At 37.3% G+C, this 26,914-nt stretch overlaps 1 protein-coding gene across 2 annotated transcripts in view; it reads right to left on the bottom strand.

Moving 5' to 3' along the window:
* Positions 1–2,663: 2,663 nt before the first annotated feature.
* LOC138320432 (nociceptin receptor-like) overlaps positions 2,664–26,914 on the bottom strand; it is a 96,659-nt gene continuing 72,408 nt past the window's right edge. The window contains exon 2 of one of the 2 annotated variants that reach the window (XM_069263392.1): positions 2,664–12,750. In XM_069263392.1, the coding sequence (XP_069119493.1) occupies positions 11,484–12,656 (1,173 nt within the window). In that variant the 5' untranslated portion in view covers positions 12,657–12,750 and the 3' untranslated portion in view covers positions 2,664–11,483. The remainder of the gene's footprint in view (positions 12,751–26,914) is intronic. The other variant, XM_069263391.1, reaches the window with a different exon arrangement.

Genomic DNA, 26,914 nt, shown 5'->3' with positions numbered 1-26,914 from the left:
ATACGTAATGCTCTATCCGTCAATACGAAACGCTTTATCCATCAATACGTAATACTTTATCCGTCAATACGAAATACTTTATCCGTCAATACGAAATGCTTTATCCATCAATACGAAATGCTTTATCCGTCAATACGAAATGCTGTTTCCGTCAATACCAAATGCTTTATCCGTCAATACGAAATGCTGTTTCCGTCAATACGAAATGCTTTATCTGTCAATACCAAAAGATGTTTCCGTCAATACCAAATGCTTTATCCGTCAATACGAAATGTTTTATCTGTCAATACCAAAAGATGTTTCCGTCAATACGAAATGCTTTGTCTGTCAATACGGAAAGCTTTATCCGTCAATACTTAATGCTTTATCCGTCAATACGAAATGCTGTTTCCGTCAATACCAAATGCTTTATCCGTCAATACGAAATGCTGTTTCCGTCAATACCAAATGCTTTATCCGTCAATACGAAATGCTTTATCTGTCAATACCAAAAGATGTTTCCGTCAATACGAAATGCTTTATCTGTCAATACGAAATGCTTTATCCGTCAATACGAAATGCTTTATCCGTCAATACGAAATGCTTTATCCGTCAATACGAAATGCTTTATCTGTCAATACGAAATGCTTTATCCGTCAATACGAAATACTTTATTCCTCACTACGAACAAGTGAATTTGTTCCATGTCTGACAGAACTTTTTTTTTAACTTGACCCAGAACTTGAACCTGAACATTCCGGTGAATGAAACGTCATTTAGTTCCGCTTAAAAGTGACGTCACATTCACGGGAAAAATTCGTATGGTGGTGTCGTCTTTTGTTTGGCTCATGGCAAAGGTATGAATTGTAAAGTAATTCTTTGATGGGTAATAATTTTTTTAGTATTGTCATACTGTTTCAGAGATATTACACACAGTATATTGCTACTGGTACTATTTGCGAATGCTCTTATATATTTCCCACGGTAGGAATACACTCTCAATCGATTTAGTGAATGAAACTTTCCTCCGCATCCAAGAAGCGTCTCGCTTCGAGCAAAACAAGTAAAAAACTGTCAATTTGCTGGCAATTTGCTGTCATTTTGAACTAACCATGTTTTCTCTCTATATTAAGTACTGATGTCACTATTTTTTTTCATTTTTTTTGTCGGATTATAATTGATTTTCTTTGGTTCCAACCGACTTTCTGATTGGCCGTTTATTTTTCTCCATACCTCTATGTAAAAATACGAGAATGGCGCGAAAACCAGACGTTATAGTCAAAATAGATACTAGATACATCGACATCGCATTTTGTCTTTGCATAAGACAGAGTAAGCTCCCTTGCGGGTAGGTATCGATTGTTACATCATTGTTTTGTGAGCGCAATTCACGCCGTTTTCTCCGAAAAGTATGCCGTTACGCTCGCAAACACATGACGTCACAATCAATACCTACCCGCAAGGACAGATGTAATATGCTATTACGGAGTGTGATTTGGAAAAAAAACTTTCCTTAGAAAATCAAAGGAATCGTACGTTTAAACGTATTTTATTTCATCAACTTGTATGGAAAAAAATGAAAGAATTATAAGCACTGGTGTCATTATTTGTTTAAAATTTCATCGGGTAATAAACAAAGTTGTGTTTGCAAACTTTTTTTTAGAATCCGCCACGCGGATTCACACAGTTTGCAAACAAAATCTCTTCCGTGTCCCGATGAAATTAAGAAAGAAAAAAATGATAGTGACATCAAAGCTTAAATGCGCGGATATGGGAGAAACGTACAATGGTTCCTGCCGTTGGTCATGTTTTATTTAGTGCCGCCTTACTTCTGTAGGTTTTTATAAGATTAACGTCCTATAAACAGCCAGGGTCGTGTAAGGACGTGCCAGATTTGTTGGTGGAGGAAAGTCGGAGTTCCCGGAGAGAAACACCGACCGGCGGGCAATATCTGGCAACTGCCCCACATGGGATTCGAAGTTACGACCCAGAGGTGGAGAGCTTGCGGTAATATGTCGAGACATATTAACCAATTGGCCACCGCGGCTGAGACATCTTAACCACTCGGCCACCACGGCTAACGTAAGTTAGGGTGACTAGTCATCGTGTCCATACCAGTGAAACGTTCCATGGAACTATGCTACCATTTGATAAACACCCGAGAAATTAGGGGCTCGAATTAGAACTAGTCCAGGAGGAATTTAGTTACCATCGAAATGTAAACCATACATGTTATTTGTACAGCAAGACTCAATTATAATAACCTTTGGTAGTTGCCATTAATAGGATATTTCCATTAAATATCTATATGAAACAGACATTTGACGATATAATCTTTTCGTTGTAAGTGATAACCGGGCCACTGGATTTCTCGCTGAGATTTTGAGTCCTGGAGTTAGAACATCGCCCTTTGCCGTGAAGCCATTCATAGTTTCGCCAAAGGCTGTGATAAACGCTTTATTCTACAACAATCTGTAAAACCAGTAAAAACAGACAGATATAAAGATGGGTAGGGTTTCATTATTAGTAACTTTGTTTGAAAATCTGGTTCAACTGGTAAATAAAATGTGGTGTATACGCTGTGCGCCAAAACTTCTCTATGATACTAGTAGGATGGGTATCACGTATTACCAAATATCTAGGTACAACCCGCAAATGATTTTATAAATAATACTAAAAACACATATCGACACTGGCTTTAATGTTTCGGACGCAATTCAATTTGCAAAGATACAGTATACATGATATAAGTACATAAGTGTTACACCTTAGCTCACTACAAATGCATGGAAAGATGATAACAATATCTACACAGATGGATCAAGCTGAAGCTGATATAGCATATAAATATATATATGAAATGTACGTGTTTTCCGTTCACGAAATATAATGATCATGCAAAATAGTCATAAAGTAAATTTTTCCTAGTTTGTGGGCATGAAATAAAAAAGAAAGATGTACATTTAAAGATACATATCATTATTCAAACTGACTTCGAATGTTTAATTACACGTATACGTCCTAGTTGATACATGTTTACACATATTGTATGCATATCCCGAGAGAATATTCCGTATTCGCACATTGCAATGTTACCTGCCTTTGCGTAACGTCATACTTTCCAGGCTTGGTTGTCGTAGATTTCCTATTTTCCGCTAGCGTTCGCTACGATATAAGCGCAACGTAACGGAGAATTGGTACTAAGATAGATAATCCAGTCTAGAACAATGGGTACATATCTGTAAGGGAGGTAAGGAGGTAACATGTTAACACGGAATATACATTCTGTGATTTCGTCGGTCATAACAATGTAAATCACACCCTCAAAATTATCTGCATACCACCAGGAAAACAGAAAGAATATGCCTGCCCGTATAACTGGATTAAACATCTTGCTGATTTGAATTCATGCATAAAATGTGTATTCATATCTGCTTATGCTATCTTTCGTAGTCCCCTCTTCTCTTAAAATTCTTCACTGGAATTATCCTATCAAAACACATCTATCTCCATAAAATAACACCACGTCACATCAGTAACACACGCATTACACACACTTTTATCACTGTCGCACGCATACTTCACCTTTATATATTTACATTTACACTACAGTCACACTATGTAACCTTACCAAGAGCAGTTGGCATCTATCAGTCTAAGATCTCCATCCGTTTATTATGACGTCATTATCATTGTGACGTGACCATTGCCGTGCCAGTGATCACGAAAGATGGCTGTTCAAATGGCTGTTCCGTCTTTGTCGATGATGAATTTGTTATTCATTATAGAAGCAAAAAATGTAAATATAAGCATTGTAAATTTTTAGTTGACATTCATAGCGACTATATTTCCATTCTACTTTCAGTTTCCCGTTTGATTCAAGTTTAACCAGATGGGCAATATTATGCTATGAACTCTAATTTTGTAAAAAAAAGTCTGAATATTTAACGTTTCCGCCGCATAACTGACAATGTATACAATGTATATTTACACCTTTACGTAACGGTCAAATAATTTAAAACGTGGTTGTAAAGTTGTGCGGTCTTTGGAATCCAATAGTATTACTGTGTTGACGAAATAGCATGTATTGAAAACTATCATCACATAGTTTTCATTTGTTCGCTTTTTTCAAACCGTTTTGTGTTGAACTATATTCAGAAGCTGATGCGGTGTCTATTCCGTTTATTGAACTTGCTGACGTCAATACTAGCGCAAGCGGAAAATTCAAAAGATATACGTGAATAGTATTTATTTTTAATGATCCGTAATGGAAATATAAGTGAAATTCTGTTACCAGATTGGACGTACAGTTGATAGGAAGCCCATCCGTCAGAAAGATAAGGCGGCATTCTATTTATCTTTCTTCGGATGGGTTTCATATTAACTGTATGTCCAATCTGGTAACAGTTTATTCGTAAATTGTTGTTTGTTAGACAAAGGCAAGTTCAACAGGAAGCACTAGCGCGCTTCATGGAATTTGCTTATGTCCAGTCGGCATTTATTTTCACTAGGAATGCCAACTGAAAAGCGTTGAATGTTTTTATAGCACTATCACGCATATGCCACGAAGAAGAAGTATCAGCAAACATCAGGCATGCTAATTACATCACCATGATTAACGTTAATGGTATAACATAACGAGAGGGAATATAATGTACAAACGGATAAAAGATGGTAATAAGATTTTGCACATGCACATCATACAATTATAGCGCAAACATACATATATCATTTAGCTGTCACATTATATACGCTCATCACACGTTTATTAACATTTTAACACACAGTTTCCCGATTATGTCATGTTCACAAGTAAATAATATATGACAAACATAATGCACAAGATCAACCCGTCACAGCTATAAAATAGCACTTAAACACATTCACTCCATGTTCCTTTCATTTACACAAATATTAACGAATAATGACTTTAGTAATCCATAAGAAAGGGGTTTACTACATTTTTTGTACTTTTTTTACGTGTACATATGTCATATATATGAGCACTTGCTTAAATTTGACGGTACCATTCATACACACAGAATGCACGGTAGCATTGTCATATCACATTTTATTAGCATTACAAAACTAATGACACACATTTAATAATTCATACACGTCATCAACTGTTTGATCTCTTTAACCGATTTATACAGACACTTTAATTTGTTTCGCCAATTTAAACACTTATCACATATCACTTTCCGTAAGAATTTACCATCACCAACATACACAGACTATACAAAGCCACCAGAATAATAGAATAAGTGAGAACACGTTTTATTTCAGTAAGTATTTACACTCAGGAAAGATTAAAGTGCTTACATGGTACAAATCGATACCCACAATACTGTTGATAGAAACGTACCAAGATAGTGTTAGAGAAAAAATCGGAATCTTGAATGGGTTCTTTCCTCATTTCTTTATCTAAAAAGTACTCAATGCATCTTTTAATGTTGGAATTAAAAGAAAAACAGAAAGTGCACAAAGTGATATTGACCAGTGATAACTTATAAAATAACCAACCCAAAAAAAGAATAATTGAACGGAGTTATGTAAATAACTCAATAACCCTCGTTAGTTTTGCATTAGAAAATATGTTTATGATTGCCTTTTTATCTCCCAAAACCTTATTAGTCTGAAGTTAACAATACCACTGTCAAGTTCAAAGTTCAAAACATTGAACAATAGAAGAAAACTGAAATCTCGTATTAATGCAGATACAAATGACCGCTTAAATAATTATGTTTTGTTATTTTTTTTAAATAAAAAAAGTCTTAATTTAAGAAGATCGTGCGCTTTGAAGAGGAAGGAGAAGGATTTGACAGAAGAGAGCTAGCAGTCAGTCCTAAATCTGTCTGGGTTCGGGACACAGCACTAATTGTATTCCCCGGACAGTAAACATGTGTAAAATCACCGGTTAGAGTTTGGACATTCCTACTGCGGGCTTGTTACGACACAAAGTTTACAGTAAAATTGAAGATGTCACAGGTCTCACCTTCATACTTATCCTCAGGCAAGTCAAACAATATAAACTCATCTAGAACCAATGTTTGTTAATAAAACTATCAGAATCAAATTATCAATAAAAAACAACCAACACGGTTGATTATAAACTCGTATTTCCCAAAACAATTGCTCACATTGATGTTATTAATGTTATATTTATGATTATATTTTCAACAGAACATATTGATAGTTGTTCAAGGTAATCCCCTTTTTATTCAGTCCCTATTGTATTAAGCCTGAAATCATATAACCATTGTTTTGTATGTTGAACAATATTGATTTTTTGTTATTGTATGTTTTGGAAGATCTGATAGAAGTTATTTTAAAGTACGTATTGCATATCAAAGACTTCATGCAGCATTCTTGATCTTTAAAATATTTAGATCATTAAGGAGAGCAAAATGAGACCTCATTAAAACTTTCATATGTATATGCGTATAAAATTAGATGATCTGTCATATATTTGTTGTATTAAGTTTTGGTTGAAGATTTTAGGAGTGAAAAATAGAATGTTATGTGTGTAGTCTATATAACATTGTTTTGTTAGTGTTTATTTATTGTATAGAGAAAAAGATATCATACCCCTATGATTATTCCTTTGGCCCAGCAATCAACTGCCTTTCCCTTTCTATCTGAGGAAAATAAATAATAAGATGAAATTCAAAGAGATGTTCACAACAGAATAAGATCACCCTACTTGACCACTACTTATTTTTCCAAACAATTACATTTAAAACAATACCCATTCTCAAAGAAATACTTTACTATGGTGTGCACTGGTCGATCAAATCCTACATAGCCTAAGATACGGGATATCAAATGTAATTTATTAACGAAAGGCTCCCCTTTTAACTGAATATCATGAATTACACATTACGGAATGTCATAATCTGCTGAACCGCCTTGGAATAAACGCTGATTTTTTGGTGTGGCTGATATCTATAGTGCCAATGCTTTTGTAACCAAACTGCAAATATCGAGTTTTAAAATGGAGCGATTATCTCTGAGGAATGATGTAATATATTAATTGTCGACACTCACAGACGATTATTAGAGGAGGACAATCATCTATTTCTCACCATGTATTCTGCCGCTCTAACATTGGTCGTTATTGATGCAATGATTGGAATACATAATCTCGTTAAGTTCCTAAACTAACTGCACGCTGTTTTGATTGCCAGTCTGAAGGGATTTGCTCAGATTTTAATTATATATTGACATGTGCATGGTTTGGATTAGCAAATAAACACAATCGAGAGACATAGTCATTATACCTCTTGTCGAATACACCGGAACTGACTATCATGGTGCGTGATTTGATTTAGCTTGTTCTATTGTAATAAGAGATCATGTTTGGATTAAGGGAGAGGGCGAAATAGAATTAAAACCTGTTTATAGGTATTTAAACACTTTTTATTTTTTGTAACAGTAAGACAGATTTTAACAACGGAAAACAACTTAGTGTTATTTGGAGTGCCGAAACAATAAATATATTCGAAGATTTTATCAACGTTTGAAAGGAATATTATAAAACTCAAGAGCCATATTTATACATACTTCTCAAAAATTTAAAAAGATCTTTAACGAAAAGCAAATGTGAAAACGAAAAATTAAGGATGTATTCTTCTGAGGTTTCAGTCCCGTTGAAGTCTCGTTTCGACAAAGATCAAAGAAGTTATGAGATTTTCAAATACAATTTATCAATATCTGTAGCAAGTTGCCAGTTGCAAATTTTGTCAAAAAATTACAGTTCTAACTTTAGCAGATTTTTTTATACGGGGATTTTAAGAAATGACCCATTTGGCGGCCATTTTGAAATTGTGTCTTTTTTCGCTTCAAGTAGAGCCACAGTTTTACCATTTTTTACTGAAATTGTTTTTACTTAAATCATCACTGCACCAGCATTTTTAGCTGTATTGAGCTAATTTTTGCTGTAAATCTTTACTTGGTTCGTGATAATTAAAATATTGAGCATTAATGTATGAAATGATTCACTTTTTTCACTTTATTTTTACATTTAATGGTAATTTGAGCACTTTTAATTTTTACTCTAAAATACTGAAAAATAACAAATATTCAAGTGGGGCAAAAAAGTAAGCACACGGACCCCCCATTTTTCTGCCTGATTCTGAAAGAACAACCCTTTTCCTATTGATATGCAAAATATTAACAAAAGTTTAATACCAGAACTTTTTCTATAAAGGGTTAGATTTGGCAAAAATGGCTGAAAATGGTGCATTTTGTAGCTCAAAATTAAGGGGTAGGGGTAGCATATCTTGTTATTCTGAGAAAAAATATTAGTCTTTTTGATCAAAACTGGTATATTTTAAAAGAAGACTACTGGAAAATAAATTCTACAAACATAAATACATATCAAACACCTCATTAGGAAATTATGGCTTTAATATCTTGTGTATATGGTCAAAACGGCAAAATTCCCATAAAATCCAATATTTTGTCAACTAGGTATCTTTCAGTGACAGTAGCTCAAAAACGAGCACACGGACATATGCTTTTTCTTTCATTTTCTTTCATGGTATGAACTCCTCTTTCCAAAAATCTATATGAGAAAAAAAGTTTAATACAAGAAAATTTTGACTTCTCAGAGGAGTACATCCTTAAGATGAGAGAAGAGAAAAAACAAAAAGAAGCCGAAAACCGGAGGAATATATGTACGGCCGCGGACCATCCTGGGACAGGAAAAGAGTCTTTATAAATGAATATTAAAGAAGAGAAAAAATCAGTGCGTGATCTTTTAGATAGGATATTGGAATATAAAACTTGTATTTGACAATGACCAACTCTAAGATGTAAATTTTAGATATGGTAATTGAGCCAAACATATAACCTGCTCCCATAATAATCATATCTCATTATTTACAGATATGGTCGTGCAGTAACACAATTTTCAACGAAGATAAAGTAACATCAAATATGGTATGGAGATGAAACTGAAACCGCAAAAAGAGTTAATTGAAGGCAAACTAGGTTGATGATGAGATTCATTTCATAAAATAGGCAAGACATGTTCACCACACTATAGTGACCAGTACAACTTAGTTTAGAGTTATAGAGTCTAGAGTAATAAAGTCGATTATGTATACTTACAGTCCCGAGTGTATAGATTTAACAAAATAGTACACAAATAATATCTATCATTAATCTGTCTCTCTGATGGGAACCCGAGATGAAGAATTCGGGAAGTGAGTTTGATAAAATAGGTCGTAATAGCGTAACAAACGTGCCGTACAACTATCATACATTAGACATGCAGAACGTAGTAATTATGTCTGGGGTCCATGTCACTCCAGGGAAACAAAGGGAAATAACTACTATAGATCAGATTGAAGAAGTTAAATTAAATTATATAAATAATAACTATTATTGCTCTATTTTTGCTACCATCCCAGGATGGAAGCTATTTTAATCGGTCGCTTTGCCTGCCATGTTGTTGGGATTTCACATGATTATAAATAGTCTGTTCACTTTGATTGGCTGGCCAAAACGATTTACGTGTGTTGATTGGTTACGTGTTGTTGAAGATTTCATGTGTGTAAGGGGTACCAGTGGGGAAATTATTGCAAACAAATTATCATTTGAAAAACCCAGATAAGTCCGAATATTTTTTCTGGTTGTCGGGCATTATTCTCAGAAATCACAAGGCGGCGCTACACGTAATGAATGGAATATAAGTTCGTAGTCGGATCCCCTGGGAGAGATTCGGTGATTTGCCGAGTTCTGTTTACATTGTCGGGAGCCCGTGGAGCATCTATACAATTTAGACTTTACTTAAAGGATATTTGTGGAACTGTATGAGCTACAGTAAAGTACAGTTTTAACCGAAATGTTATGCTTGTTTCTATGCGTATATTATGTATTACACCAACTTGTCTAAGTACATGTATATATATCAGTACAGTGTATATTAGACAGAAAACTTGTTAGCATTAGGTAAAGGCCCACTGCACCTTTTGAACAACTTTATTGAAATAAACAAAAAGTTAATTTCGTAACGTAGGTCGTATAATGTTTCCCGACGTCTTCATAATAAAAGATAAAAGATAGAATCAAGTACTTTAACAATTTCATTTAAGCTCATTATTTACCCTCATTAAGCAGAGTTTGAAGCCAGCTATCCAGTATGTATAGTTTAAAAAATCGCCTGACACTTCCAAAGCAACAGAAAATGTCTTGTTGAGCAACATACCAAAGTCAAAAAGACATGCATACATTTTATATAGTATAGCAGTAACGTTATTCTGCCACCATGGCATTATTGTTATCTAACAAAGCTAAAAATATCATATTAAAGGCTGTCTTTTAGAACTGTTACAATAATATGTTGTTGAAATCTTCAAATGAAATGAGCAGGGTTCTACAATAAGTTGATATAAAGTGGGTTATACCATAAGGCTCCAAGTAGTATAGTTTACAAATGAATGAGATGATCAAATGGGATAAAATAGTTAATTTGAAATAAATCATTAAAATGTCTTTGATTCATATGCCCAACTAATATATACATATACGATTTGTATTATGTACTTCTTAAATTCTTTCGACAACAGCCTGTAGTATATCGTCGACCGGTAGAGAACCTAACCTCAGATATCAATGTTGTGTATGCACTTTCATGCTATCGCCGTTTTACATAAGTATATGGTGATGATATTCCCTTGTAACCGATTACTATGTCCCGGTACTAAGATATAGACTGATCATCGCCATCAACTTTCTTTTCTCACCATCCATATAACGGAGCAGTAATTCTATGACCGGCCATGCCGACATCCCGGCGCCATCTGCCACTACTGTTCTGTATAGTATCATACCGGAGTACATAAGGTCGGTGTCCCTCAGGGCCAATGACAATGTTTCTCCCGAAAAAAACCTTTGACGATAAAACGATCACACTTCGTTGGCTATCTCTGTATTGTCACAAATTTACTTTGCATAATCGTTTTCGAACTTCACTTGCATGGGCATCCAGATTCCACATGGATTGTGTTAATCATTTCACTCGGGTACAAAAACGAATACTTAAAAACAACTTGTTCACGACTACTGTCGGAATTAAGTATCTTTGATTTTATGTGTTATATGCCGTTCACATTTGCGTGCATGGAGTTATCACATGATCATAGATTGCGAACATTTGAAGTGTTGTAGGCTCATATCTCCTCGGTATGCGAAGTAGCGTTGTCTACTAGTCATGCGTTCACAAGTCCACAGGAACGCGTGTAATCATTAGGCAGGTGTACTAGCCCGCGCTGACCAGTAGATGTGTGATTTAACCCTAAAAGACACGTACAATCAAACGTGAACGAGGAAAAGACAATGACTTTCAAAGATATGAAGAAAGATTAAGAATTGAATGATCATTCCTTGAAGGCTTTCCGTTTAGTTAAAGTGACGTGATGTCGGAAGCCGTACATATTCAATTTCTATACATGTGTACAAATGGTAACATGTCCATAACGTAACCATGGTTACCTCTAAACATACGTTTCTCTACTGTCCTTGTTGTTATTTCCACTGCAGCTGTTACTGTCTTTCCGAGCTACTGACACGGCCGCGCCGCTGTGTCCATTCTGCAACAGTCGCTCAGAAACCTTCCGCTGAACTGTCCAATTATTGCAAAATATTTTCATAAAAGTCGTTCGAAAGATTTTGCTCATGCTACAGTAAAGCACAAAGTTCAAAGCCGAATTGATGGCTAAAAGTGAATCTGTGATTTCCCTTATCCCACGAACTAAGCTTGTTTCGTCCACATAGCCAAACCCAAAGAACAAAGACATGACGGCATCCGGCATAATACATACGACGAAGCACAGAATGATGACGATCAGCATCAGTGTTATCCTGTTACGGGAGGAGAGTTTCTTGCCTGGAACGCGCTGCTTTCTTAGTTCGTTGATGATCCTGACATTGAGAAAGATAAGGACAATGAGCGGTATAATGGAGCGTAGAGAGTTCTGCACCCATGTGTAGGGTGTCATGAATTGGTCATTCTGACCAAGTGTGCTTTGTTGAATTTTATAGCAGGATATATTCAAATGGTCGTCGTATTGTAGCATGGGCTTGTACCTGAGCGCGGAGGGTATAGACAATGTTATCATCGACAGGAACACCACAGTACTGACGATACGCGCACGCGCAATGGTACACATCTCCTTTGCTTTAGTGATGTGACATACCGCTATGTATCGGTCAACAGCGACAGAAACGGTCAGCCATGCTGTAACACATACAGACATGTTGAATATATAATGAGCATATGGGTAAAAGTTGAAAATGATCTTATTGTCATCGTCGAGATTTTCCATTTTTAGCAGAAGAAGAACAAAGTACATCAAATCGTTAAGTAGTTTGATTGTATCTGAAACAGCAAGACTTGACAAATATACATTTGTGGCTGTTCGCATATTTTTGTGTCCTAGCACAATCAAAGTCAATGTATTTCCAATGATGCCTACCATACACACAATAGGGTATATGATAAGTCCAGTGACGAACTGTGCCCATTTATAGAACACAGCATACTCATCTGGAGCTTCTGAACAAATGTAATTGACGGCAGTGGAGTTATCGAAACCATCCGACAAAATAGTAGTGTTACCGAAAACGGTATAGGACATCCCTGGCAACGTCGTGTTAACCTCAGCCATCGGAAAGTGTTGTATGTTCAAACGTGAAGGATGACGGGATACTCTCTTTCTACTGCCACAAAGGTAATAGGTCAACCGGTGATAGCATGTTCATCTGAAAAATAAATGGGAAGAGATAAGGTTTATACCAACGTTAAACATTTTTACGATTTATAGTGTTTTATATTATTGCAAAGGTGAACGTCATAAGATCCATGTAAAATCAGTTGGAATAAGACTGAGAAAATAAAAGGAAATAATAAAAGCCACAAATCACCAGGTAGATGGCGAAGGTGTTTACTCTGTCGAAGGAAGGTGGAGAAAGTATGAACTCTGTCGGCGTAACAGAAAGTCTTCGGATTAAATAACAAAACTTCCACCTAACGCTTCGCTGTTTAAATCGTGAACTTCTACTTCATCCATAAATTTCGCAAAATAGCGTGGCCGAATAGTGTGTATATTTTTAGTTCTTGCTTCGTTTCGGTGAGGATAACAGCATCAATGGCAAAGCAATTCAGAGTTATTTCTCAAAAATCTGTCGGAAGTTGGTAGAAGCCATCACAATCACTTATTATATACATGTTATATAATTATCATTGGTTGTGTTACAAACTGTCGACATAATTGTGTTTATCCATTACCATGTATGTCGCGTACAATGCTAACGTTGTGTAGGTGTGAATCGACATGTATGTCGCGTACAATGCTAACGTTGTGTAGGTGTGAATCGGCATGTATGTCGCGTACAATGCTAACGTTGTGTAGGTGTGAATCGACATGTATGTCGCGTACAATGCTAACGTTGTGTAGGTATGAATCGACATGTATGTCGCGTACAATGCTAACGTTGTGTAGGTGTGAATCGACATGTATGTCGCGTACAATGCTAACGTTGTGTAGGTGTGAATCGACGAGTATGTCGCGTGCAATGCTAACGTTGTGTAGGTGTGAATCGACACGTATGTCGCGTACAATGCTAAAGTTGTGTAGGTGTGAATCGATATGTATGTCGCGTACAATGCTAAAGTTGTGTAGGTGTGAATCGATATGTATGTCGAGTACAATGCTAACGTTGTGTAGGTGTGAATCGACATGTATGTCGCGTACAATGCTAACGTTGTGAAGGTATGAATCGACATGTATGTCGCGTACAATGCTAACGTTGTGTAGGTGTGAATCGGCATGTATGTCGCGTACAATGCTAACGTTGTGTAGGTGTGAATCGACATGTATGTCGCGTACAATGCTAACGTTGTGTAGGTATGAATCGACATGTATGTCGCGTACAATGCTAAAGTTGTGTAGGTGTGAATCGACATGTATGTCACGTACAATGCTAACGTTGTGTAGGTGTGAATCGACACGTATGTCGCGTGCAACGCTAACGTTGTGTAGGTGTGAATCGACACGTATGTCGCGTACAATGCTAAAGTTGTGTAGGTGTGAATCGATATGTATGTCGCGTACAATGCTAAAGTTGTGGAGGTGTGAATCGATATGTATGTCGCGTACAATGCTAACGTTGTGTAGGTGTGAATCGACATGTATGTCGCGTACAATGCTAACGTTGTGTAGGTGTGAATCGACATGTATGTCGCGTACAATGCTAACGTTGTGTAGGTGTGAATCGACATGTATGTCGCGTACAATGCTAACGTTGTGTAGGTGTGAATCGACATGTATGTCGCGTACAATGCTAACGTTGTGTAGGTGTGAATCGATATGTATGTCGCGTACAATGCTAACGTTGTGTAGGTGTGAATCGACATGTATGTCGCGTACAATGCTAACGTTGTGTAGGTGTGAATCGACATGTATGTCGCGTACAATGCTAACGTTGTGTAGGTGTGAATCGACATGTATGTCGCGTACAATGCTAACGTTGTGTAGGTATGAATCGACATGTATGTCGCGTACAATGCTAACGTTGTGTAGGTATGAATCGACATGTATGTCGCGTACAATGCAAACGTTGTGTAGGTGTGAATCGACATGTATGTCGCGTACAATGCTAACGTTGTGTAGGTGTGAATCGACATGTATGTCGCGTACAATGCTAACGTTGTGTAGGTATGAATCGACATGTATGTCGCGTACAATGCTAACGTTGTGTAGGTATGAAACGACATGTATGTCGCGTACAATGCTAACGTTGTGTAGGTATGAATCGACATATATGTCGCGTACAATGCTAACGTTGTGTAGGTATGAATCGACATATATGTCGCGTACAATGCTAACGTTGTGTAGGTATGAATCGCCACGTATGTCGCATACAATGCTAACGTTGTGTAGGTATGAATCGACATGTATGTCGCGTACAATGCTAACGTTGTGTAGGTATGAATCGACATGTATGTCGCGTACAATGCTAACGTTGTGTAGGTATGAATCGACATATATGTCGCGTACAATGCTAACGTTGTGGAGCTGTGAATCGACATGTATGTCGCGTACAATGCTAACGTTGTGTAGGTATGAATCGACATGTATGTCGCGTACAATGCTAACGTTGTGTAGGTATGAATCGACATATATGTCGCGTACAATGCTAACGTTGTGAGTATCGATGAATCGCCACGTATGTCGCTTACAATGCTAACGTTGTGTAGGTATGAATCGACATGTATGTCGCGTACAATGCTAACGTTGTGTAGGTATGAATCGACATGTATGTCGCGTACAATGCTAACGTTGTGTAGGTATGAATCGACATGTATGTCGCGTACAAATGCTAACGTTGTGTAGGTATGAATCGACATGTATGTCGCGTACAATGCTAACGTTGTGTAGGTATGAATCGACATGTATGTCGCGTACAATGCTAACGTTGTGTAGGTATGAATCGACATGTATGTCGCGTACAATGCTAACGTTGTGTAGGTAGAATCGACATGTATGTCGCGTACAATGCTAACGTTGTGTAGGTATGAATCGACATGTATGTCGCGTACAATGCTAACGTTGTGTAGGTATGAATCGACATGTATGTCGCGTACAATGCTAACGTTGTGTAGGTATGAATCGACATGTATGTCGCGTACAATGCTAACGTTGTGTAGGTATGAATCGACATGTATGTCGCGTACAATGCTAACGTTGTGTAGGTATGAATCGACATGTATGTCGCGTACAATGCTAACGTTGTGTAGGTATGAATCGACATGTATGTCGCGTACAATGCTAACGTTGTGTAGGTATGAATCGACATGTATGTCGCGTACAATGCTAACGTTGTGTAGGTATGAATCGACATGTATGTCGCGTACAATGCTAACGTTGTGTAGGTATGAATCGACATGTATGTCGCGTACAATGCTAACGTTGTGTAGGTATGAATCGACATGTATGTCGCGTACAATGCTAACGTTGTGTAGGTATGAATCGACATGTATGTCGCGTACAATGCTAACGTTGTGTAGGTATGAATCGACATGTATGTCGCGTACAATGCTAACGTTGTGTAGGTATGAATCGACATGTATGTCGCGTACAATGCTAACGTTGTGTAGGTATGAATCGACATGTATGTCGCGTACAATGCTAACGTTGTGTAGGTATGAATCGACATGTATGTCGCGTACAATGCTAACGTTGTGTAGGTATGAATCGACATGTATGTCGCGTACAATGCTAACGTTGTGTAGGTATGAATCGACATGTATGTCGCGTACAATGCTAACGTTGTGTAGGTATGAATCGCCATGTATGTCGCATACAATGCTAACGTTGTGTAGGTATGAATCGACATGTATGTCGCGTACAATGCTAACGTTGTGTAGGTATGAATCGACATGTATGTCGCGTACAATGCTAACGTTGTGGAGCTATGAATCGACATGTATGTCGCGTACAATGCTAACGTTGTGTAGGTATGAATCGACATGTATGTCGCGTACAATGCTAACGTTGTGTAGGTATGAATCGACATGTATGTCGCGTACAATGCTAACGTTGTGTAGGTATGAATCGACATGTATGTCGCGTACAATGCTAACGTTGTGTAGGTATGAATCGACATGTATGTCGCGTACAATGCTAAGTTGTGTAGGTATGAATCGACATGTATGTCGCGTACAATGCATGCTAACGTTGTGTAGGAATGAATCGACATGTATGTCGCGTACAATGCTAACGTTGTGTAGGTTGTGAATCGACATGTATGTCGCGTACAATGCTAACGTTGTGTAGGTATGAATCGACATGTATGTCGCGTACAATGCTAACGTTGTGTAGGTATGAAACGACATGTATGTCGCGTACAATGCTAACGTTGTGTAGGTAATGAATCGACATGTATGTCGCGTACAATGCTAACGTTGTGTAGGTATAGAATCGACATGTATGTCGCGTACAATGCTAACGTTGTGTAGGTATGAATCGACATGTATGTCGCGTACAATGCTAACGTTGTGTAGGTGTGAATCGACATGTATGTCGCGTACAATGCTAACGTTGTGTAGGTATGAATCGACATGTATGTCGCGTACAATGCTAACGTTGTGTAGGTTTGAATCGACATGTATGTCGCGTACAATGCTAACGTTGTGGAGCTATGAATCGACATGTATGTCGCGTACAATGCTAACGTTGTGTAGGTATGAATCGACATGTATGTCGCGTACAATGCTAATGTTGTGTAGGTATGAATCGACATGTATGTCGCGTACAATGCTAACGTTGTGTAGGTATGAAATCGACATGTATGTCGCGTACAATGCTAACGTTGTGTAGGTTTGAATCGACATGTATGTCGCGTACAATGCTAACGTTGTGTAGGTTTGAATCGACATGTATGTCGCGTACAATGCTAACGTTGTGTAGGTAGGTATGAATCGACATGTATGTCGCGTACAATGCTAAAGTTGTGTAGGTATGAATCGACATGTATGTCGCGTACAATGCTAACGTTGTGAGCTGTGAATCGACATGTATGTCGCGTACAATGCTAACGTTGTGAAGGTATGAATCGACATGTATGTCGCGTACAATGCTAACGTTGTGTAGGTATGAATCGACATGTATGTCGCGTACAATGCTAACGTTGTGTAGGTATGAATCGACATGTATGTCGCGTACAATGCTAACGTTGTGTAGGTAGGAATCGACGTGTATGTCGTGTACAATGCTAATGTTGTGTAGGTATGAATCGACATGTATGTCGCGTACAATGCTAACGTTGTGTAGGTATGAATCGACATGTATGTCGCGTACAATGCTAATGTTGTGGAGCTATGAATCGACATGTATGTCGCGTACAATGCTAACGTTGTGTAGGTATGAATCGACATGTATGTCGCGTACAATGCTAACGTTGTGTAGGTTTGAATCGACATGTATGTCGCGTACAATGCTAACGTTGTGTAGGTATGAATCGACATGTATGTCGCGTACAATGCTAACGTTGTGTAGGTATGAATCGACATGTATGTCGCGTACAATGCTAACGTTGTGTAGGTATGAAACGACATGTATGTCGCGTACAATGCTAACGTTGTGTAGGAATGAATCGATATGTATGTCGCGTACAATGCTAACGTTGTGTAGGTTTGAATCGACATGTATGTCGCGTACAATGCTAATGTTGTGGAGCTATGAATCGACATGTATGTCGCGTACAATGCTAACGTTGTGTAGGTATGAATCGACATGTATGTCGCGTACAATGCTAACGTTGTGTAGGTTTGAATCGACATGTATGTCGCGTACAATGCTAACGTTGTGTAGGTTTGAATCGACATGTATGTCGCGTACAATGCTAACGTTGTGTAGGTATGAATCGACATGTTTGTCGCGTACAATGCTAATGTTGTGTAGGTATGAATCGACATGTATGTCGCATACAATGCAAATGTTGTGGAGCTATGAATCGACATATATGTCGCGTACAATGCTAACGTTGTGGAGCTGTGAATCGACATGTATGTCGCGTACAATGCTAAAATTGTGAAGGTATGAATCGACATGTATGTCGCGTACAATGCTAACGCTGTGTAGGTATGAATCGACATGTATGTCGCGTACAAAGCTAATGTTGTGTAGGTATGAATCGACATGTATGTCGCGTAAAATGCTAACGTTGTGTAGGTATGAATCGACGTGTTATCGTGTACAATGCAAATGTTGTGTAGGTATGATTCGACATGTATGTCGCGTACAATGCTAACGTTGTGTAGGTATGAATCGACATGTTTGTCGCGTACAATGCTAACGTTGTGTAGGTATGAATCGACATGTATGTCGCGTACAATGCTAACGTTGTGTAGGTTTGAATCGACATGTATGTCGCGTACAATGCTAATGTTGTGGAGCTATGAATCGACATGTATGTCGCGTACAATGCTAACGTTGTGTAGGTTTGAATCGACATGTATGTCGCGTACAATGCTAACGTTGTGTAGGTATGAATCGACATGTATGTCGCGTACAATGCTAACGTTGTGTAGGTATGAATCGACATGTATGTCGCGTAAAATGCTAACGTTGTGTAGGTTTGAATCGACATGTATGTCGCTTACAATGCTAACGTTGTGTAGGTATGAATCGACATGTATGTCGCGTACAATGCTAACGTTGTGTAGGTTTGAATCGACAAGTATGTCGCGTACAATGCTAACGTTGTGTAGGTATGAATCGACATGTATGTCGCGTACAATGCTAACGTTGTGTAGGTATGAATCGATATGTATGTCGCGTACAATGCTAACGTTGTGTTGGTATGAATCGACATGTATGTCGCGTACAATGCTAACGTTGTGTAGGAATGAATCGATATGTATGTCGCGTACAATGCAAATGTTGTGTAGGTATGAATCGACATGTATGTCGCGTACAATGCTAACGTTGTGTAGGTATAAATCGACATGTATGTCGCGTACAATGCAAATGTTGTGGAGCTATGAATCGACATGTATGTCGCGTACAATGTTAACGTTGTGGAGCTATGAATCGACATGTATGTCGCGTACAATGCTAACGTTGTGTAGGTATGAATCGACATGTATGTCGCGTACAATGCTAACGTTGTGTAGGTATGAATCGACATGTATGTCGCGTACAATGCTAACGTTGTGTAGGTATGAATCGACATGTATGTCGCGTACAATGCTAACGTTGTGTAGGTATGAATCGACATGTATGTCGCGTACAATGCTAACGTTGTGTAGGTATGAATCGACACGTATGTCGCGTACAATGTTAACGTTATGGAGCTATATTTACACTTGCTAGGCTTGGTCACTATACGCTAATACTAGCCGATTTTGTTTACCATAACTGCATGGTAACATTGAACTTTGAACTTGCGTAAGGAAATGTTCTGTGCAACGTAAAAGGACTACTTTTTTTTTAAAGAAACACATGGCTTTGTTTACATTTTGACGCAACATTACGTGTATATTGTTGTTTTTCATAGAATTTTGGAAAAATGTAAACAATATATACATGTTTTATATTTATATATGATTCAAACAATTTTTAAATTAACAATTGTATAAAGAAACGGAAAAATATCCCGACCGGGGCGACGTGCTTTCATTTTTGTTAAAAATGATGGGTGTCAAATGTAAACATTACCTCTGTGCCTATGTTCGTCCTACGATCGAGCCTTTGGGGTGGACGGGTGTGAGACCCTCTGATAGAGGTCAGTTATAAACATATCCTCTTGTCTTTGTTCTTTGAGTATTTAATCATGTGTATTATAAAACATGCACCGCTAATAATCCACGTGTTGACAGTTCCGCGTCACCACAAATACATTGTATCCATCGAACACAAGTGAATTTGTTTCATCTATCGATGGCGATATGGATCTAAGCGTAGATTATATAATCACATGGCTCCCAAGGATGTAATACCGTCAAGTCAGACGACATCTCAAACACATTGAGCTACTTGAAAATCGGTGTTTTGACAACTTGGGCAAACTAAAGTGTGTAAGCGTGCGTCAGGTTCGCCTCGCTGCACAATAACGGTCACCGAGTTCACACATGTGTCCGTGTACAAATTCTTTATGTTATTACGCTATATATTAACTTTCAGCACAATTGAATATATTAAAGTTCTGATCTGATTAAATAAATTTATCTCTGAAATTTACTTTGTTTGTCATGTTTATTTTACACTAAAATATTGAACTTTTTTGTCGTCGCGGATGAATAATTCTACCTTACGTGAAGCGTCATCATTCGCTGTTCAATTGAGTAAGCTCCTCCCACTTTTGACCGACTTTTATTGAATAATTACGTCACTTTCAAATGACGATTTTATTGCATAAAATATAAATAAAAAGTCGTGTGAGTGTAAATATAGGGATTGGATATCGTTTTTATGTTAACCATGCTTGTATGGAGCAATTCCTCTAAGAATATATTCAATATGGGGCGCTAACGCGCCCCATAGAATATATTCTTAGAGGAATTGCTCCATACAAGCATGGTTAACATAAAAACGAAATCCAATCCCTATATGAATCGACATGTATGTCGCGTACAATGCTAACGTTGTGTAGGTATGAATCGACACGTATGTCGCGTACAATGCTAACGTTGTGTAGGTATGAATTGACATGTATGTCGCGTACAATGCTATCTACATGTATATATATGTCGCTTACAATGCTAACGTAAGGGGAAGTCACTCTAATCGATCTCCACTATGACGTTGCTTTCGATGTCACAAGTCAGAATGCGCCGGTAACTTTGGATTAAAATATTGCGTTAGACATCGTTTATATGCTTTTGCATGGTATGTGTGTGATTATGGATTATCGGAGGACTGATGCGTGACTATGACTCTAGGAAAAAAGGTATACTATTGTGAAAAAACAACTGATATCGAAGTGGGGGTAAAAATTCCAATATGGCGACTCGTCCCTTTCTCTGGTTTATAGTAAATATCCCGATTTTTTTAATAATTTTTCAAATCTCGTGTTTTCTAAAAAAAATCACATGACTGTCATGTATACTCATCAGTCCATCCACCAAATACAAAAACTGTATGACGCATCCATTTTCATTGAGTTGGCCCTCTGTGTTTGACAGTATTGAATCTCATCCTCGGGTGTCCTACCCTCAAAGTAGAGAAAGATCTTATTAGTCTTTACCTGGATAGGGAAAAGACATATACGATTGACAATTACGTCATTGATACATGCGGAGACGACTGTCGAGGACGTCGTTATCTTATTTAATTAATAACCACGAACGACAGTCACCGTGACTACGAAAACTTTCTACGATCATAGTCGTACCAAATTTTGTGGTTTTGTGGTTATTTTCTGTATTTCAACCCTGCCTAAATTCTTTTATGCTCCTCGTAAATGTGTCATTAAGTTGTCGGCCACAGGAACAATGCCAAGTCATCTTAAAGCCAGTGTTGTTTAACATGTTTGGTGTTTTGATATACATTTGCCCTTAAAGTATTATCCTGGTAAGTAACATTACTTGTAACCGTCGAGACCTGTAGGTAATATTTAAAACATTCTCCTCATATTTTGAATTATTGAGTTTATGTCATAGGTATATAATCGTAACTGTGGCACTATCTGGAATACCTCATTGTTATTTATGAAACTGTCTTTTCAAATTCTGCGTCATTTGAAAATATTAAACAAATTTCATGGATGGTGTTAAAGTATGAAAATGTCTTATCTAAAATCTAAAGCTTTGAGACAATCAGTAAAAATAATATGAAGATTATAATGCTTTACTGATAGTTTGATAGAGTTGTCTGAGGAATTGATCTATTGTTCTGTCATTTCAGTTCTCCTGAGAATGTAGCTTGATGGAATACATCCAACTAGTTTTCACACTGGGAGACCGTAATAGCCTTCACAAATTTTCAATTTTGAGATATTTAAGAGCAAAAAAGTCGCGAGGTCCGTGCATTAGTCTATAAGATATGAGTTTCAGCTTTCAAATCGATACTTCGCAATAATATAGTTTCTTATAGCAATGTAATCAAATACAATGGCTATTCTATCTTATTTCCAGACTATCAATGTAATATATTGAACTTATATTTAGCTATAAGTGGTTGTCTATGGAGATATTTCTTCAGCCTGTTAAGTGAATTGGCTCTGGTGTTACTTTGCTTAATTTCTTGTCAAAGGCTTATGTGATGATTAATTTTCCTGTATGTGTGTGTGGGAAGGGTGTGTGTGTGTGTGATATTGTGTGGGAAGGGGATGAGAGTGTGTGTGATATTGTGTGGGAAGGGGGTAGGGTGTGTGAAATTGCGTGGGAAGGGGGTGAGGGGTTGTGATATTGTGTGGGAAGGGGTTGGGTGTGTGTGATATTGTATGGAAAGGGGATGAGGGTTTGTGTGATATTCTGTGAGAAGGGGTGAGAGTGTGTGTGATATTGTGTGGGAAGGGGGTGAGAGTGTGTGTGATATTGTGTGGGAAGGAGGTGAGGGTGTGTGTGATATTGTGTGGGAAGGGGGTGAGGGTGTGTGTGATATTGTGTGGGAAGGGGGTGAGGGTGTGTGATATTAGATGGAAAGGGGGTGAGGGTTTGTGTGATATTGTGTGGGAAGGAGGTGAGGGTGTGTGTGATATTGTGTGGGAAGGGGGTGGGTGTGTGATATTGTGTTGGAAGGGGGTGAGGGTGTGTGTGATATTGTGTGGGAAGGGGGTGAGGATGTGTGTTATATTGTGTGGGAAGGAGGTGAGTATGTGCGTTATTGTGTTGGAAGGGGGTGAGGGTGTGTGATATTAGATGGAAAGGGGATGAGGGTGTGTGTGATATTGTGTGGGAAAGGGGTGAGGGTGTGTGTGATATTGTGTGGGAAGGGGGTGAGGGTGTGTGATATTGTGTGGGAAGGAGGTGAGTGTGTGTGATATTGCGTGGGAAGGGGGTGAAGTTGTGCGATATTGTGTGGGAAGGAGGTGAGGGTGTGTGATATTGTGTGGGAAGGGGATGAGGGTGTGTGATATTGTGTGGGAAGGGGATGAAGGTGTGTCTACATAAATAAAAATAAAACAGTTATGAAAAACTATAACTTAGATTTTAAAAAAATGTAAATAATGACTTCTCTCCGAGTGTGTGTATGTTGAAAGATATGGGTTTTACTTTTGCAAAAAGGACTATGCACCATAACTTTACTTCAAATGTGATGGTTAGCCGTATCTTTTATAAAGGTATGGTTTACCATAAAACCCCAGACAGGTGTATGGGATGTTGTGTGTATTTAATATTGTGTGTGGATGATAAGCTTGTATTTTCTAATACTCTGGACTCGTTTTACCTCTTTAGTATCATTCCATTGAACCATACTATGAACAACATCAAGCAGAGATCCCATTTATATACTAGAACCTTAATCATAGCCCAGGTTCAGCAAATATAAAATAGTTTATTTTCCATTTTTCATACCCCCCTTAAATAATAGGTATCTGGTATGGAGTCAAATTTGATGGCGAAAAATGTAAATAACTGATGAATTAATTCCATCACAAGTTTGTTCTGAGCAAATAGTTTTTATAAAATCTCGAAATCATTGTATAACTTCAGTAGTGATATAACGTGTACATATATAGTCTAGTACCTGCCATGTTACTTTGACATTTCTCTGTGTTGCTGATATGATTCTTTTTTTATGCAAAAAGATAATAACGCCATAGAATCCATTTAACATAATATCGGCTACATTTTTAATCCCCATTCACATGTTTTCTTTGTTTTAAGTGTATTGCGTATATGGAAACTTGATTTCCCATTTCCCGATACTTTCAATATAACCGAGTTCCACTACAATAATAATATTATGACAGCTCATTTCCGCTTGTGGTATCTCCCCATGCAGATTTATAGCCACACTAACGATATTGAGAACAAGGTAACCAACTGGAGGTAATGTGGACTGACACATAGTAGTGAACATTTGAGTAACGATGACCCGCATCATTGTATTTTAAATACTTATCGCTTCTAAATGTGGCTTTAGTTCCCGATGGTGTGGAAAATTTGATTACTTAGATTGAATTTTCACGAAGACAACTGCGAGGTTTCGAATACAGCACGCTAAGTGGTAATTGTCAAGACAACATAATAAATCAGATCTTAGACAATGTCGTAATGCTGTTCACAGTGTCAGTAAAATGATTTCTTTACTGAAATGTGCTCACCGCAGCGCTTCGCCTGAATTTATCTGTAAATTTTCACCATATCTTCTGGGCTTCACAATCTAAATGCTTCTCCTATAACGAGGTGCGATACCCTATCGCACCATCGTCACATTTCCAGAAAGTACAGTCTCTTTCTAAAGCAAACAAGGAACCCTTCATATTCTCTAAAACCAACTCAATGCACATAACGTTTGACAACATTAATAAAGTGTCACCTTCGAACACCACATTCTTAGTGTGAAATAGAAATGTATTCTGACGTCTTTTCATGCCAAACTGACTCGGGGTGTCAAATAAATAGCAAGCTTTTTTTTAAAACAAATCACAGATGCAATAGAACATGTTTTTGCTATGTTCTGAGATGTTGTTATAGGTCATATGTGACTGGTTTCGCCTTCTCTGTGTGTTGGTGATGGATTGGGTCGATATTTATGATACATACATTTTTATAATATCATTTCTCTTTCTTCTTTTTAATATACTTATTACTAGGCGAATTGATTTTCAAAACTAGGTATTCTTTGTCTGCATTTTAAACCATATGTATCATACATAGTAGAATTATCAGTGTAACAGTAGTAATGATCAACGTCCATAATATTTCTGAGGTCAATAGTAGAAAACTACGGCCAACGAAATATTATGCCAGTTAATCCTTAATGTGTATAAATCATGTCCTTTATTGATTAGCTTTCTTCAATATAATGATGCCATATCATCCCCTTAAGTGTTACTATCGCAATCGTTCATTAGACTGTATGGAGATTCAGTTCACATCAGCGCGATCACCATTTCCAATGATTGTAGATTAGTAATTCTTTCTACATATACATTGTACTTTTAATCAAATATCAATAGTTGTTTACAAATCATTTTCAGTTACTTTGTTTTACTTGGCATTGTTTTCATACTGTTAATTGTAGTAGCCTTAATGTTTAAATGGTCCATGTATTCAATCAGGACGATAGTTGGTATGTTTCGCAGATTTTGGAACAAGTAATGACAAGATCCATATAAACATTTGCTTTTGTTTTGTTACAAAATAAGCAAATCAAAAAATACTAAACTTCCTTGTAGTCAGACCATTACATGCAAAGTCCTCGAGTTTATAATTAAGATACAAATGTAAACAACCTCTGCAAGGAATTTCCATATCATGTCTAGAGTCAGAACAAAATTTTTTTAGAGAATTTTAAAGTCTTTTAATTGTCAGGCAGTTAAATAGAATCCTAGCGTGTACAGCAATATTTTTCTGCTTTTCTGATTTGACGAGTTGTACTTTCGACATCAATTATTTGAGATTAATATCTTATTTTATTGTCATTCTGTCGGGTACTATCGCGTTCCCAGATTATTAACAAAATTTATTGTAATTAGGTTTTCGGTTACACATTTTACGTTCAACAAAAATGTAAATTCAATTAAGAAACATTCCAAATAATGAACGTTCTTTCTGATAATATAATTAATGTAGAGTTATTTGTGGGTAGGGGTAATTATAAATAGATAAAATGAACTAAAATAGAGATGTACAAATAGTATATAGGAATATTTCAAATCAAGTGCTCTTGTGCAATTCGGGGGAAACATATGCACTAAGCCTATGAATTATGGTCCCTGATTTGAGTCGATTAGATGTAGCGTTTGTAAAGCTTGACATCAGATTTACTAACCAGGTGTGTTACCTATCTTGTATTGTGGGGAAATATCGAAGTAGGTGATTACACAGTTCCTCTTGTACTGCTGCTTCGATTAATTCGTATCGTCCGTAGTAAATCTAAATACATTTGTTGATACAATCGTCCGTATATTAGTTGCTACTTGGCGTTAATTTTGAAATACTAGTAAGGAAATTACAAATTAAGATATATTTCACTAAGCTGGAAAGGGAAGTAAACATCCAACACAGATGAAAGCACACCAAGAAGTAACAGTTTACTTGTATAAAGAATAACTGCATAAACATACCATGTCTTTCCCCAGATATATTAAACACTGGTTATATATCCAGTAAAAGGCTTGCAAATGTGCGGTCCTGGAAGTCTAGAACATAACATTCCAGTTGCTGCCATCGAGCACATATAACACTACAATAAACGTAGTGCCTTTTTCTAACACGATACCTAATCGATAGAGGGCGTCACAAACAAAG

This window comes from Argopecten irradians, chromosome 4 (genome assembly GCF_041381155.1).
Source record: "Argopecten irradians isolate NY chromosome 4, Ai_NY, whole genome shotgun sequence".
Lineage (NCBI taxonomy): Eukaryota > Metazoa > Mollusca > Bivalvia > Pectinida > Pectinidae > Argopecten > Argopecten irradians.
This window is presented reverse-complemented; position numbering and strand designations above follow the sequence as displayed.